The sequence below is a fragment of the Microplitis mediator genome, chromosome 2, assembly GCF_029852145.1.
Source record: "Microplitis mediator isolate UGA2020A chromosome 2, iyMicMedi2.1, whole genome shotgun sequence".
NCBI classification, from domain to species: domain Eukaryota; kingdom Metazoa; phylum Arthropoda; class Insecta; order Hymenoptera; family Braconidae; genus Microplitis; species Microplitis mediator.
Window position 1 is genome coordinate 24820981 of NC_079970.1, and position 12123 is coordinate 24833103.

At 28.9% G+C, this 12123-nt stretch overlaps 3 protein-coding genes and 1 non-coding gene across 4 annotated transcripts; 1 reads left to right on the forward strand and 3 right to left on the reverse strand.

Moving 5' to 3' along the window:
* Positions 1-1037: 1037 nt before the first annotated feature.
* LOC130663104 (uncharacterized) lies at positions 1038-7397 on the reverse strand. The gene is made up of 10 exons (XM_057462176.1): positions 6908-7397; positions 6113-6403; positions 4258-4913; positions 3986-4198; positions 3472-3924; positions 2496-2694; positions 2253-2425; positions 2094-2191; positions 1759-2020; positions 1038-1681 (listed from the first exon to the last, which is right to left on the reverse strand). The coding sequence occupies exons 1-10, from the start codon at positions 7035-7037 to the stop codon at positions 1160-1162; spliced, it is 2997 nt and encodes a 998-aa protein (XP_057318159.1). The 5' UTR covers positions 7038-7397; the 3' UTR covers positions 1038-1159.
* Positions 6645-6754, reverse strand: LOC130664304 (small nucleolar RNA snoR97). Its single transcript, XR_008989345.1, has one exon. It is a non-coding gene; the product is annotated as a small nucleolar RNA snoR97 (small nucleolar RNA).
* LOC130663105 (ciliogenesis and planar polarity effector 2-like) lies at positions 7281-9436 on the forward strand. The gene is made up of 4 exons (XM_057462177.1): positions 7281-7559; positions 7651-7831; positions 7898-8166; positions 9047-9436. The coding sequence occupies exons 2-4, from the start codon at positions 7732-7734 to the stop codon at positions 9386-9388; spliced, it is 711 nt and encodes a 236-aa protein (XP_057318160.1). The 5' UTR covers positions 7281-7559; positions 7651-7731; the 3' UTR covers positions 9389-9436.
* LOC130663106 (peroxisomal membrane protein 11B) lies at positions 9380-11503 on the reverse strand. The gene is made up of 3 exons (XM_057462178.1): positions 11302-11503; positions 11116-11231; positions 9380-10041 (listed from the first exon to the last, which is right to left on the reverse strand). The coding sequence occupies exons 1-3, from the start codon at positions 11355-11357 to the stop codon at positions 9512-9514; spliced, it is 702 nt and encodes a 233-aa protein (XP_057318161.1). The 5' UTR covers positions 11358-11503; the 3' UTR covers positions 9380-9511.
* Positions 11504-12123: the final 620 nt, after the last annotated feature.

The following is a 12123-nucleotide window of genomic DNA, read 5'->3' on the forward strand; positions in this document are numbered from 1 at the left end:
CGAATTTAATTGTTCAAAAAAAAGTCCAAAAATTTTAAATTGTCTGCTAACTTCAGAATCATAAAATCGTTTATTGTTACGGGTATTAATTTATGGAATTAATTGCCTAAAGTAATAACATCAGCTGAAACACTTAATGTTTTTAATACTAGATGCTTAAAATATCTAACGTCATAAGATAATACACTAATGGAAAAAGTTAAAGGATCAAAAAAAAATTCCAAATTTTTGGGTGATTTTCAACAGGCCCTAACTTTGAGAGAAATGGTCGTACAAGAAATAAAAAAAAAAGGAAATTGTAGCTCCAATTTTTTCCATTAGTGTATGATATAATATAAAATATTTCAAATTATGTACATCAGATCTTCATATTATGTATTTCGAAATTATTGATAGAATTAATAATGAATAATAATGTATGTATCGTATAAGATATTGTATTTTTTCCGGTTCTGAAAGACTCTGATTAAACAACTGAATTCGATCGAATTAAACAGAATTAAATTTTTAATTCTATTCAATTCAGATAAATTCTGTTAATTCGGTACCTAACTTAAAAATGAATTCTGTCTCATTCGGCAGGAAAACCAGAATTTGTCCAAATCAAAACGAATTTAAATAATTCTATTCGCTTTAATTCTGATCAATTCGAAAATAATTCGCCAATTTCTGGTTCTGAATCCGAATTAAACTGAATTAAAACAAATTTGAAATTTTTAAATCGGTTTTATTCTGTTTAATTCAAATTCAAATTTTCAATTCAGTTGAATTCTATTTTGCAGAATTCGACAGAATATAACAGAATTAAAATTTTTAATTCGGTCGAATTCAGTTGTTTAATCAGGGGGGGTTTACCCTAGAACCGTAAAATAAATTATACTGCTTTGAAAGTGAAACCGCTAATTAATTATTATGACTTATGAACACGTCGAGTCTCATTCATTAAATAAGTACCTAATTTATAAGATTATGTAAATTTATTATTTAATACATTTAAATATATATATACTTTTTTTATACAATATTTATTTTTTAACAATTAAATTAAATATTTATTTTCGAGGCGTAGTATAAAAAACATGGATTTTAAATTTCTGTATGATAATACTTTTGTAAAGAACAATGAAATTAAATATTTCATTAAAAATATTATAATTATTTAGTAACAGTCCATTGAAATAGTATCATTTTGTGCGTAAACTGTTAAAATGTCATCGAGAATGGAATCAAAAGAAACGGTATAAGTTTTTAACCAGTTGCGTCTCTCCGCAATGTAGGCATCGATGTCTGAATTAAGAATGTGGGATAAAAATTGCTCTCGAGTAACTTTAGATATACGATCGAGTGCTTGACGTTTTGTCATCTCACACTCATCATTCATTTTTAGAGAATTTTTGTACATCGTCGCCAGTAAGCTCGAGTCATTAGAGTCAATAATGTCATCTATAATACGCGACAAATCTTTATCAGTGCTATTTGTTTCTGGTTCTGATGCTGAAGGTTTCGTTGAACATGGAGTGTTTGATTTACTGTTACATGAATTACTGTAAGAAGAATTATTGTTCGGTGTTGGTTGATTGAGTTTGTATTTTAATAATAGGCGTTTTAGTTCATTTATTATGTCTGCTGCATATTTTGATACTTCAAAATCACTTTCGTCTTCCAACGTGACCAATAACACCTGTAATTAATTATTAAAAAATAATTATTGATTCAAATCATTGATTATGATGAATATTAATTTTTAATTTTTATTACCCCGAGACAATTTTCTTTAGCCATATTATCAAGAGCTTTATTTAATCGATTATTTATTTCGTCATCAGTAAGCTGTACTATTTTTTTGTGTTCCTTTGAAAATGTCACCATCGGGAATTCACCATCAAGCATTCCTTGTTCAGTTAAATTAAATTTAATAAAATCATGCCAGTAACTTAGGGCATTTATTTTAACTTCCCAATGAAGATCTAATACTGCTGCTACTACCATCGTATGATTTATTGTGTCAAGTACTGTACTTCTATAAGACAAAACAAAAATTTAAATAAAATTAATAATAATTATATTTTTAATTAATAAAATTAAATACTTACGGCCATTGTCTGTAAACATATAATTCTCTTAATAATATCACAACTTCTTTTCTTACAATAGCTTCACTTTCTTCACAGAATAATTCAACAGATCTATCCTGAAATAATAAAACAAAATTTAAAATATAAATAAATACAATAAATAATAAAATAACTTACAAATAAATCTAATGAAGACAATTCTTTATTCCACAAATTATTTATTCGTACGGTGATGGCAATAAATTTAAGTGCAGATGCCCGGACATAACTCTCTCCGTCTTTCATCGCGATATCGGTAACGAGGGGTAGTAATTTATTTGTAAGAATAAGTTCTTGGAATGCTGGATATGCTATAAAATAAAATTATTATTTATTTTTGAACAATATTATTTTCCACGGCTTTTAGTATCAAGTACTTACTGATCTCTGAAATATTGGCAATAACGTGTAATACTTCTAATGCACTATCGCGAACTTCCCAATTGCCGTCGTGTAATCTTTTGTATAATGTTGGCCCGATATTATTCATGTGGCTTTCTCCATTAACCAGCAATGCTAAATTTGGTGGCATGAAATTTTCAATAGCCAGTCTACATATTTTTAAAGCTCGTACACAAAGCTAAAATAATAATTTGGTTAATAATAATAATTTAGGGTTGTATACACTGTAAAAAATTCGTGGAGTGAATGCGGAGTGAATGCGGAGTGAATGAATTTTTAATTATTCACTCCCCTCGGAGTGAAATTCACTCCGCAGGGGAGTTTTCGCGGAGTAGATAATTTTTTATTAATTTAATCCCTCCGGAGTGAAATTCACTCCGGAGCGGAGTTTTGTAAATATTATTAATAAAAAATAACTCCACTCAATAAAATCGAAGTAAAAATTCGCGTATTACATTATTGTTCAGCTGATATGCACACACATACACACATACATATTTAGGCACACACGCGCACTCGCACACACACGCACGCACACATTTGTACACACGAACACATTTGCACACACGCACACATTTGCATACACGCACAAATTTGCACACACGCACAATTTTTCACACATGCACACATTTGCACACAAACACCTGCACACACCCAAACACACACTCGTACACACACACACACACATTGTTTTGCAGTTTCATATAAATTAATATAAATTTGTTTAAGTATTCAAACTCCGGACCGGAGTGAATTGGGAGTGAAATAAAATCCGCGTCACTCCGAGATCACTCCGCTAAAAAAAAATTCCCAATTCACTCCGCATGCGGAGTGATTTTTTTTAAAACTCCGGAACTCCGAGTGGCAGAGTGAATCCGGAGTGAATTCGGATTTTATTTCACTCCCAATTCACTCCGGATTTTTTACAGTGTAGTATAATTTAAAAAATATTTACATGAGGTGATGTTCCAGAGTGATTCAAAATTTCTTGAGCAAGAGCCAGAACACAAATAGTTTCAACACAGTCGGACCACTTGAATTGAAACTTTTCTGTCATTACCGCAACTCCATCCAGCAAAGTTGAAAGTAAGACAGGGGTATCGACAATTGGATCACCGTCGAGTATTGATTTTCGTGTAATTGTTCTCAAATGATCCAGCGACTTGTTATTTATTTTAACTGGACAACAATTATCACTGTTACTATTCTGAACTTGATGATAGTTGTCACTATTTTGAAGTAACGCGGACAGCAAAATAGGACTACTGTCATTTGGATTTTTATTTATCATCTGCGGCATCACATTCTCACAATTACCATCATCTTGCACTTGATTACTACAAGTTTCAGATGCCACATAATTTTTCAATACGTGACACATACTTTGGAATGCTATCACTGCAGTGTCCTAAAATTCATTTTATTTTTCATTAATAAGTTTTTAAATTTAAAAACTGATAAATACTTACTCTGTCCATTAAATCAACGACTTCGAGTAGCATTTCAATACAAGATTTACATATTAATTCTAATGGTAATTCCTCTTTCAGCATAACATCTCTAGCCTCGTATGCCAGTCGTTGAATGGGTTGACAAGTTAGTGTAAACATTTTATGAACAAACATTTCAAAAATATCATGTTTCTTATAACTTTTATTCAAACATACCAACAAAGGAGTCACCTATTAAATAAATTTAAATATAATTACAGTACTCAATATTTATTACCAAAAATAATTACCATAGATGCCACAACTTGATGCTCAAATTTATGTTTAAGTTCTGGTGGATGAAACGTCTCAAGCGCTTGTAATTTTTTCCAATAGATCAACGAAAATTTATTCGTCCTAACAAATTCAGTTATATAATTTTTCGATATAAATAAAGTTTGCAAGTAGCAATAAGCAACACGAAATCTACTCCAAGCTTCTGGATTAACAACCGTTTCATTTTTATCATTTTTTTCAAATCCAGATTTTATTTTATAAAAATATAATAGAACCCATAATTTGTGAATGTTTTGAAGAAACTTTGTACTGATGCAAGCCTCGAGTAGTGCTTTCACACGTACTTCAAGATTTGCTATTTGTTCAAGTAAATTAGGAATTGTGTTGTCCAAGCTACTGAACAACGCATTCTCCAAAATGCTTGTTATTAATCCAAGTGTCGTTGCCAATACTCGGGTTTGATCTAAATACAAATCTTCAAGTGCGCTGTGCACCTGGATACCATACGTGTCATTTATCAATGGCTCGGATACAGCTTTTATTATTTCAGTAGACAATCCAATGTTTTGAGATTCATTTATAAGTAATTGATATATAAATTTATGACTTTCACGTGTCACATACATTGTGTGATTAAATTGAGCAAATTTAACTACATCTTTCCATATACCTTTAAAAAATAACGAGTGAATGTAGCAGACATCAAACAAATTTATAATTACAAATAAATATAGTAAATAATTTAAAAAATATTTATAAAAAATTAACTTATTAATTTTTTAATTTTTTAAATGCGCATTTTTAAAAATTTTATTTTATTAATTATTTACTCTATTTATTTATAATTTTAAATTTGTCTGATGTCTGCTACATTCACACTCATTAAAAAATAATAATTACAATTGATTAACAACAACAACAAAAATTTAGTTATATTATTAATATAAACGAGCAAACTGCAGTCATTACGTGACTGCCCAAATATCACTACTAAATTTATAAAATACGCAGAAAAAAAGGATTTCTTGCCGCAAAAAATTTTAATTTGCACCAAGAAATTTTATGATACTGAAGTTAGCAGACGTCAAATAATTTTTGGATTTTTTTAAAAACGATTAAATGATAAAAAAAAAAATTTTCAAGCTTTTTTAATTTTCTACACATGCATATTTTTAGTTTATTTTTTCTGTCATTAATTTGTTGAAAAAAAAAAATCCGAAAATTGTTAATTGTCTTCTAACTTCAGTATCATAGAAATTTTATGGATTATGAATTAAATACAAAAATTGTCTTGGGGCGAGAAAAGATTTTTTTAGCCAAGAAACAATTCCTTGCACCAAGTAATTTTTTCTAGTTCTAAATAAATTTTTGTTTTCAATTCACAATGCAAAAAATTTATTGGGGTAAGTAAAAATTTTCTTTAAGCGAGTAAAGATTTTTTGTGTCAACGAATCCTTTTTTTTCTATGCACACTTTTTTAGCTTTGACAAGCTTCCTAAAACCAAAAGGGAGTATAAAAATCTGTTATTTTGGAATAAGTACCGTGATATAAATAATATGTCTACATATTCAGTGACATTCAGTCATATTTAGTGACAGAATAATTAAAATATTAATTTATTTAAAGAAAATTAATACGACCGTCTTTTTTCCCGCGTAATTTAAATGTAATTCGAATGATATAAATAAATCTATTTATCTCAATCCTTGGCAATTAAAAAGAGTTTAAACTTGACAAGGCACAAATTCAAGTCAAGACCTATCTGATGATACCAATTTCAATAAAATTAACTAACTCTATCATATAGATATGGCGGGAATAAAATTTTCCTTATTCTCTTAATAATATAGACACAGATAATTATTTACCTGAATTTATTACCCATTTTCTACCGCTGTCATGTCCAATAATATCAAGCAGCATTGTGGTATAGGCCATTTTAATAGAAGCTGATAAATCATCTTTACGTAAGTTAAATATATCAAGTAATTTATTATATATATTTAGTTTATCAAAATACTCGAAATAACATATATTTTTTCCTAATACTCCAATTAATTTAATTGTAAATACAATAACTGGTTGACATGGTTTACTATTTATCCAAATTTCACATCCTCTTTCAATGTAATCTTTTATTATTTTACATTGATCATCAGCTGAAATAAATAATTAAATAAATTAATACTCAATAATCAAATTTTTTGAAGTTATCTGCGCATAAAAAAATATGATCCTGAAGTTAGCAGAAATTTAAAAATTTTTTAATTTTTGTTTTTCAACAAATCAATTGTAAAAAAATAAAATAAAAATATGCACATGTAGAAAATTTAAAAAACTACAGGTGTCATTTTTAAAATATTTTTTTTTTATGGTTTATTGTCTAAAAAAAAAATCCAAAAATTATTAGACGTCTGCTAACTCCAGTATCATATTTTTTTATGATACTGAAGTTAGCAGACGTCTAATAATTTTTAGATTTTTTTTAGACAATAAACCATGAAAAAAAATATTTTAAAAAATGACACCTGTAGTTTTTTAAATTTTCTACAAGTGCATATTTTTATATTATTTTTTTGCAGTTGATTTAATGAAAAACGAAAATTCAAAAATTTTTAAATGTCTGCTAACTTCAGGATCATAAAAAAAATACATAAAATTACATTTAGATGTTGAATTGGCGATGTGTGTTAACAATAAATCTAAATAAGTTGTCGAAGTAACACTATAATCTGCTAGCAAAAACAATTTTAAAACTTGTGATAATTTTTCATCAACTTTAGATACTTCCATTATTATACAAATATTAAATATTCGTTATAATTGAATATAAAATATTATTATAGCGATAAATATTTTTTAATTATTAAGTACCGACAATTGTTACTGTCAATACACGATATATAAATAATTACTTAATTATATATTATTATTATTGTTGGTACTGTTTATGAAAATATAAATAAAACGAGGTTAGATTAAATCGGTCTTGTCGCGTCGTCTAAAGTCACTTGTAAACTGAAACTGAAAATGATCCTGAAGTTAGCAGAGAATTAGTAATTTTCTGATTTTTTTTTTTTAAATTAATTACAAAAAAAAACGAAAAATAAAAATATGCACATAGAAAATTTTAAAATTTACAGGCGCACTTTTTTCGAATATTTTTTTTTTACAGTTTATCGTCTAAAAATTCAAAATTTATCAGACGTCTGCTAACTTCAGTATCATGAACTGAATGAATACTGACTGAATTGGACATCAGACTCTTGTGTGAATGAACTGATAAAAAGTTATGAGGATAAAAAATAAATAAATGTAAGTGTTTATTTATTTATTTATTTTTTTTTAAATATTTTACGTTAACGATTAGATATTTTTATATTTAATTTGTCTGGTAATTTACTAGAGTAAATAAGTTAAGAAATGGAAATTTTTTAATGAAAGTTGACGTCCAGAACTGTCAGTTCTGTGGTATAATTTAAAAAAAATGAGTGGCGCAATAAATATGAGCTGGTTGAATTCAAGTGAAGCTGAATCGTTGATGCCTTATTTCTATGATGATAAAGCGAGAGTAAGAAGACGTTATGGTAATTTTTGACATCATAAGTCTAATTTAAATAAAAATAAACAGTAATTATTTTATTTGTTTACAGGACTTTTAGAGAGACCGTCATTACCACCGTCTATTGAAGAAGTAACTTATAAAATATTTATAATAGGAAGACCTGGAGTTGGTAAATCATCAGTAGTATCTCGATTTTCCGGTATAGCTCACGAAAATTATATATCTTCTGAAATAAATGGTATACGAAAGACTATGATCTATTGGCCAGTTAAAATTTGGGACAAAGTTGTTTTATTCCGACTTAATTTTTGGGATACTACGGAAAGCAGTATTAAAAAATACAGTCATGTTTTACCGGTATATTTTTAATACAAGCCATGCATTTGTATACCTGTTTAGTAGGGTGGTCGTTAAAAATTTGATTTTCTCAGACGCCCTAAAAAAAGCTTCTTTTCAGTGAAAAAATACGTGGGGAATTTGGTTTTTTCTTTTTAAGTAAAAAGAACACGTGCCGCAGATCAAAGTTCATTTTTCGATACAATCGCGGTTTTTTTTAAATATCTCATGAAATATGCAGATTAAAGGAAAAAATCATAGGAACAATTTTGTAGGAAATTAAATTCTTGACAAAAAAGGTCATGTTCATTTTTTTTATAAAATGTGTATTTATGAAGATATTTTAAAAAAACTTTTTTAGATCTTCTCAATTGAGCATTTCAAGGATAACGAATGTCAAAAATAACGTTTTTTCTTACATATAGACAATTTCGTAACTCGTAACATATCAATCATTAATGCTTGTGTAGTTTCTATATACTTAGAAAAATGTTATTTTCAAAATTTGTAATCCTTAAAACGCTCAATTCATAAGATCTAAAAAAAGTTTTTTCAAAATATTTTCATAAATACACATTTTATAAAAAAAATGAATGTGACCTTTTTTGTCAAGAATTTAATTTCCTACAAGATTGTTCCTATGATTTTTTTCTTTAATCTGCATATTTCATGAGATATTAAAAAAAAACTGCGATTGTATCGAAAAATGAACTTTGATCGTCCTGCGGCACGTGTTTTTTTTTACTTAAAACGAAAAAACCAAATTCCTTACGTGTTTTTTCACTAAAAAGAAGCTTTTTATGGGGCGTCTGAGAAAATTTAATTTTTAACGACCACCCTAATGTATAGTAAAATTTACTAAGCAACTTTAATATAAATAAATAATATTTTAAAATTGCAGGCATGTAAGGAGAAAGTTGATGCTATTTGCTCAGTATTTTCCTTCGAGGATCTTCCAAGTTTTAATGACATACCCTATTTGATGAACTCGATGAGCAATATGAAGGAACGACCAGCTAATATCGTGATTGGTACCAGATACAAACCCTGGTCGACGTTACCCGTTGCTGAGTTGCTGTTGAAAGAGTTCGAAAGCAAGTGGAAGGTAAAAGTAATTAAAGTTGATGTCAGCAAAACAACTGCTAGACCAGAAATACTCGACTGTTCTTATCAACTTAATTCAATATGCAAAGCTCTCTGGAATAGAGATCAAGAATTTATAACTAAACAAATGCACGCTTAATACTTTTTATTTTATTAATTATTATAAAAATACATTTGTTTTATTTTATGTTTTCTTAAAAAACCTTTCACCCCCTTACCCTCAATCTTAAAATCATGGTCAAGTAATTTATCAACATTTAAATTACGCGGGAGATAATTTTGCTAGAGGATCAATCAAACAATAAATGCCAATGGCTGAAGAAATAAATCCAAGTATTCCAACCATACCTGGAGTAAATTTAGTGTATCCTAATGCTGTAAAGGGAATGAAAAAATCACAACCATTTTTTATTGTATCTAAAACAACGTCTTTGTGACTGCTAAGGTAAAATAATGTACGATATTTGTTGTAACGATAACTTTTTGACTCAAGATTTATCTTGGACACTCCACTCAACTTGCACTCTTCCATTATTTGTAATATTTCATAAATATCTCGAGTTAAGTTCATTACTATTGTCATCAGCCAGTACTTGTTGGCTATCGTATTCCATTTATCGATATTAACTTTTAACAATCCGGCTCTGCCGACCCAAATAATGTGATCGGCGAGCAAGTAAAGGGCGTTTGATATTTTAGATAACGTCAGTGTAATTCTAATTACTAGGTTCGGATATTTCATCGACGACAATGCTGAATATAGACTATCCAGGAATCGTCCAAGTCGAAGTACTGAAATAATTATTTATTTATTACCATTTAAATTATAATGATAGAAATTTTATGATACTGGAGTTAGCGGACGTCTAATAATTTTTGGTTTTTTTTTTGACGATAAATTATGAAAAAACAAATATTTGAAAAAACTCCACCGGTAGTTTTTTTAATTTTCTACATGTGCAATTTTTAGTTTTTTTTTTTTAACTTCCCGCTAAGAAAATTGTAAATTTTCAAAAATTCGGGAAGTTATTGGTTTCGGTCCGATTTACGAAAATCGAATTTTCATCAGATGTTGACGTTTTGAGGTCCTAGAAAGCTATTCTGACTAATATTAAGATGATGTCCGAGTGTATGTATGCATGTATGTACGTACGTACGTATGTAAATACCTGTATTTTTTGAACGAATGAACCGATTTTGAACTTTAAGGTGTCATTCGACGCGGCTTGTCAATATCTTGAAGCCGGAAGAAAATTGAGCTTGATCGGTAGAGCTCGTTCAGAGATATTCCAAAAATAAAATTTTTTCAAAAATGTTTTTTTTGATAACTTTTAATGTGCTCGATGGATTGATTGCAAAATCGACTGGGCTCTGAAGCTTTATAAGCCGCGTCGAATGTCACCTCAACCATCAAAATCAGTTCATTCGTTCAAGAGAAACCGTTGTCGAAAGAATTAAAAAAAAATTTTTTTTTATGTTTTTTGAAATATCTCAAAAACGACTCGATAAATCGAATTCAAAATTTGATAAGCTTTAGAACTTGATAAAACGCGTCGATTGCCACCTTAAATGTCTCAATTGGTCCATTCGTTTGAGAGATATCGTTGGAGAAAAAATGGTGAAAAACTTTTCTTTTCGAAAACAACAGCATACAAAAGTATTTTCGAGCTCGAAGAGCTTGAAAATGTATTCACAATAATGTTTTCGAGGTTCTTGAGCTCGAAAACAGCGAGAAGTTTTAGGGCTGGCCCGCAGGGTCAACTGATAGACCGATTTTTTTTTTGTAATTAATTTGGTGAAAAAAAAAAATCAGAAAATTACTAATTGTCTGCTAACTTTAGGATCATAGAAATTTTTAAAAATTACATTTTCTAAAGGAGCTGAAGGTGTACTCGAGGCTTTTTAAAATATCATTGGATTGGTAGGTCACCAATTTATTTTGTGTGTAATACCATCCGGCACGACTTCCATACTGGAATAATCTGTAATTCAAATTGATTATCAATTAGTAACATAATATTATAGTGAAAACTTTATTATTATTGTACTAACCTTATTATTTTGTCGCGGCCAACAGTTTGATTATTTAATCGTATTAATACATCCATTATGAAAAAGTTACTGGAAAGATTAAACTAGATTTGGACTTGGTACACGACTAGCTGCTCGTTTTTTCACTCATTTTTTATTATTTACATATTAAAGCCAATGACAAATAGGAAAAATAAACTTTAAATTGATAATAAATATATAAATAATTACCCATTACTTAGTAGATAATTCTACGCGACACACAGATTGGCTTTCTTACTTACCGACCGTAAATTTTAAATAAAAATATAAGTACCCTAGGGTATCAGCTGACAGCCGAGTTGGCGGGAAACTGACGTCAAACTAACAGCCGCAACAAGGCAGTATTGCAACAATCAGCTGATGTGCTGCCAACTTTCACATATTTTCAAATAACTGGTACTTTTTATAATTATTGAGGTTTAATTATTATTAACTTCCCGCTAAGAAAATTTGAAATTTTAAAAAGTACGGGAAGTTATTGGTTTCGGTTCGATTTTCGAAAATCGAATTTCTAATAGATTTTGACGTCTTGAGGTTCTAGGAAGCTATTCTGACTAATTTCAAGATGATGTCCGAGTGTATGTATGTACGTACGTATGTAAATATTGTAACTTTTGAACGGATGAACCGATTTTGATCGTCAAGGTAGCATTCAACGCGGCTTGTAAATATCTAAAAGCTGAAAAAAATTGAGCTTGATCGGTAGGGTGCGTTCGGAGATATTCCAAAATTAAAATTTTTTCAATTTAATACACATCCAAACATTGAAAAATTAAAATAGAGTCAGCGTTTTTTGAAACC

What these genes read in the sequence shown, in the direction of transcription:
- LOC130663104 (XM_057462176.1), bottom strand. Translation starts at nt 7,037, where the DNA reads ATGGAAGTATCTAAAGTTGATGAAAAATTATCACAAGTTTTAAAATTG. An exon ending in ACTCTGGAACATCACCTCAT is followed by an intron (nt 2,695 to 3,471) that starts GTAAATATTTTT and finishes TTATTATTTTAG; the next exon opens with CTTTGTGTACGAGCTTTAAA. An exon ending in TATGTTTACAGACAATGGCC is followed by an intron (nt 2,021 to 2,093) that starts GTAAGTATTTAA and finishes TTTGTCTTATAG; the next exon opens with AAGTACAGTACTTGACACAA.
- LOC130663105 (XM_057462177.1), top strand. Translation starts at nt 7,732, where the DNA reads ATGAGTGGCGCAATAAATATGAGCTGGTTGAATTCAAGTGAAGCTGAA. An exon ending in GAGAGTAAGAAGACGTTATG is followed by an intron (nt 7,832 to 7,897) that starts GTAATTTTTGAC and finishes ATTTGTTTACAG; the next exon opens with GACTTTTAGAGAGACCGTCA. An exon ending in AATACAGTCATGTTTTACCG is followed by an intron (nt 8,167 to 9,046) that starts GTATATTTTTAA and finishes TTAAAATTGCAG; the next exon opens with GCATGTAAGGAGAAAGTTGA.
- LOC130663106 (XM_057462178.1), bottom strand. Translation starts at nt 11,357, where the DNA reads ATGGATGTATTAATACGATTAAATAATCAAACTGTTGGCCGCGACAAA. An exon ending in GGCCGCGACAAAATAATAAG is followed by an intron (nt 11,232 to 11,301) that starts GTTAGTACAATA and finishes TTTGAATTACAG; the next exon opens with ATTATTCCAGTATGGAAGTC. An exon ending in CTTCAGCTCCTTTAGAAAAT is followed by an intron (nt 10,042 to 11,115) that starts GTAATTTTTAAA and finishes TAATTATTTCAG; the next exon opens with TACTTCGACTTGGACGATTC.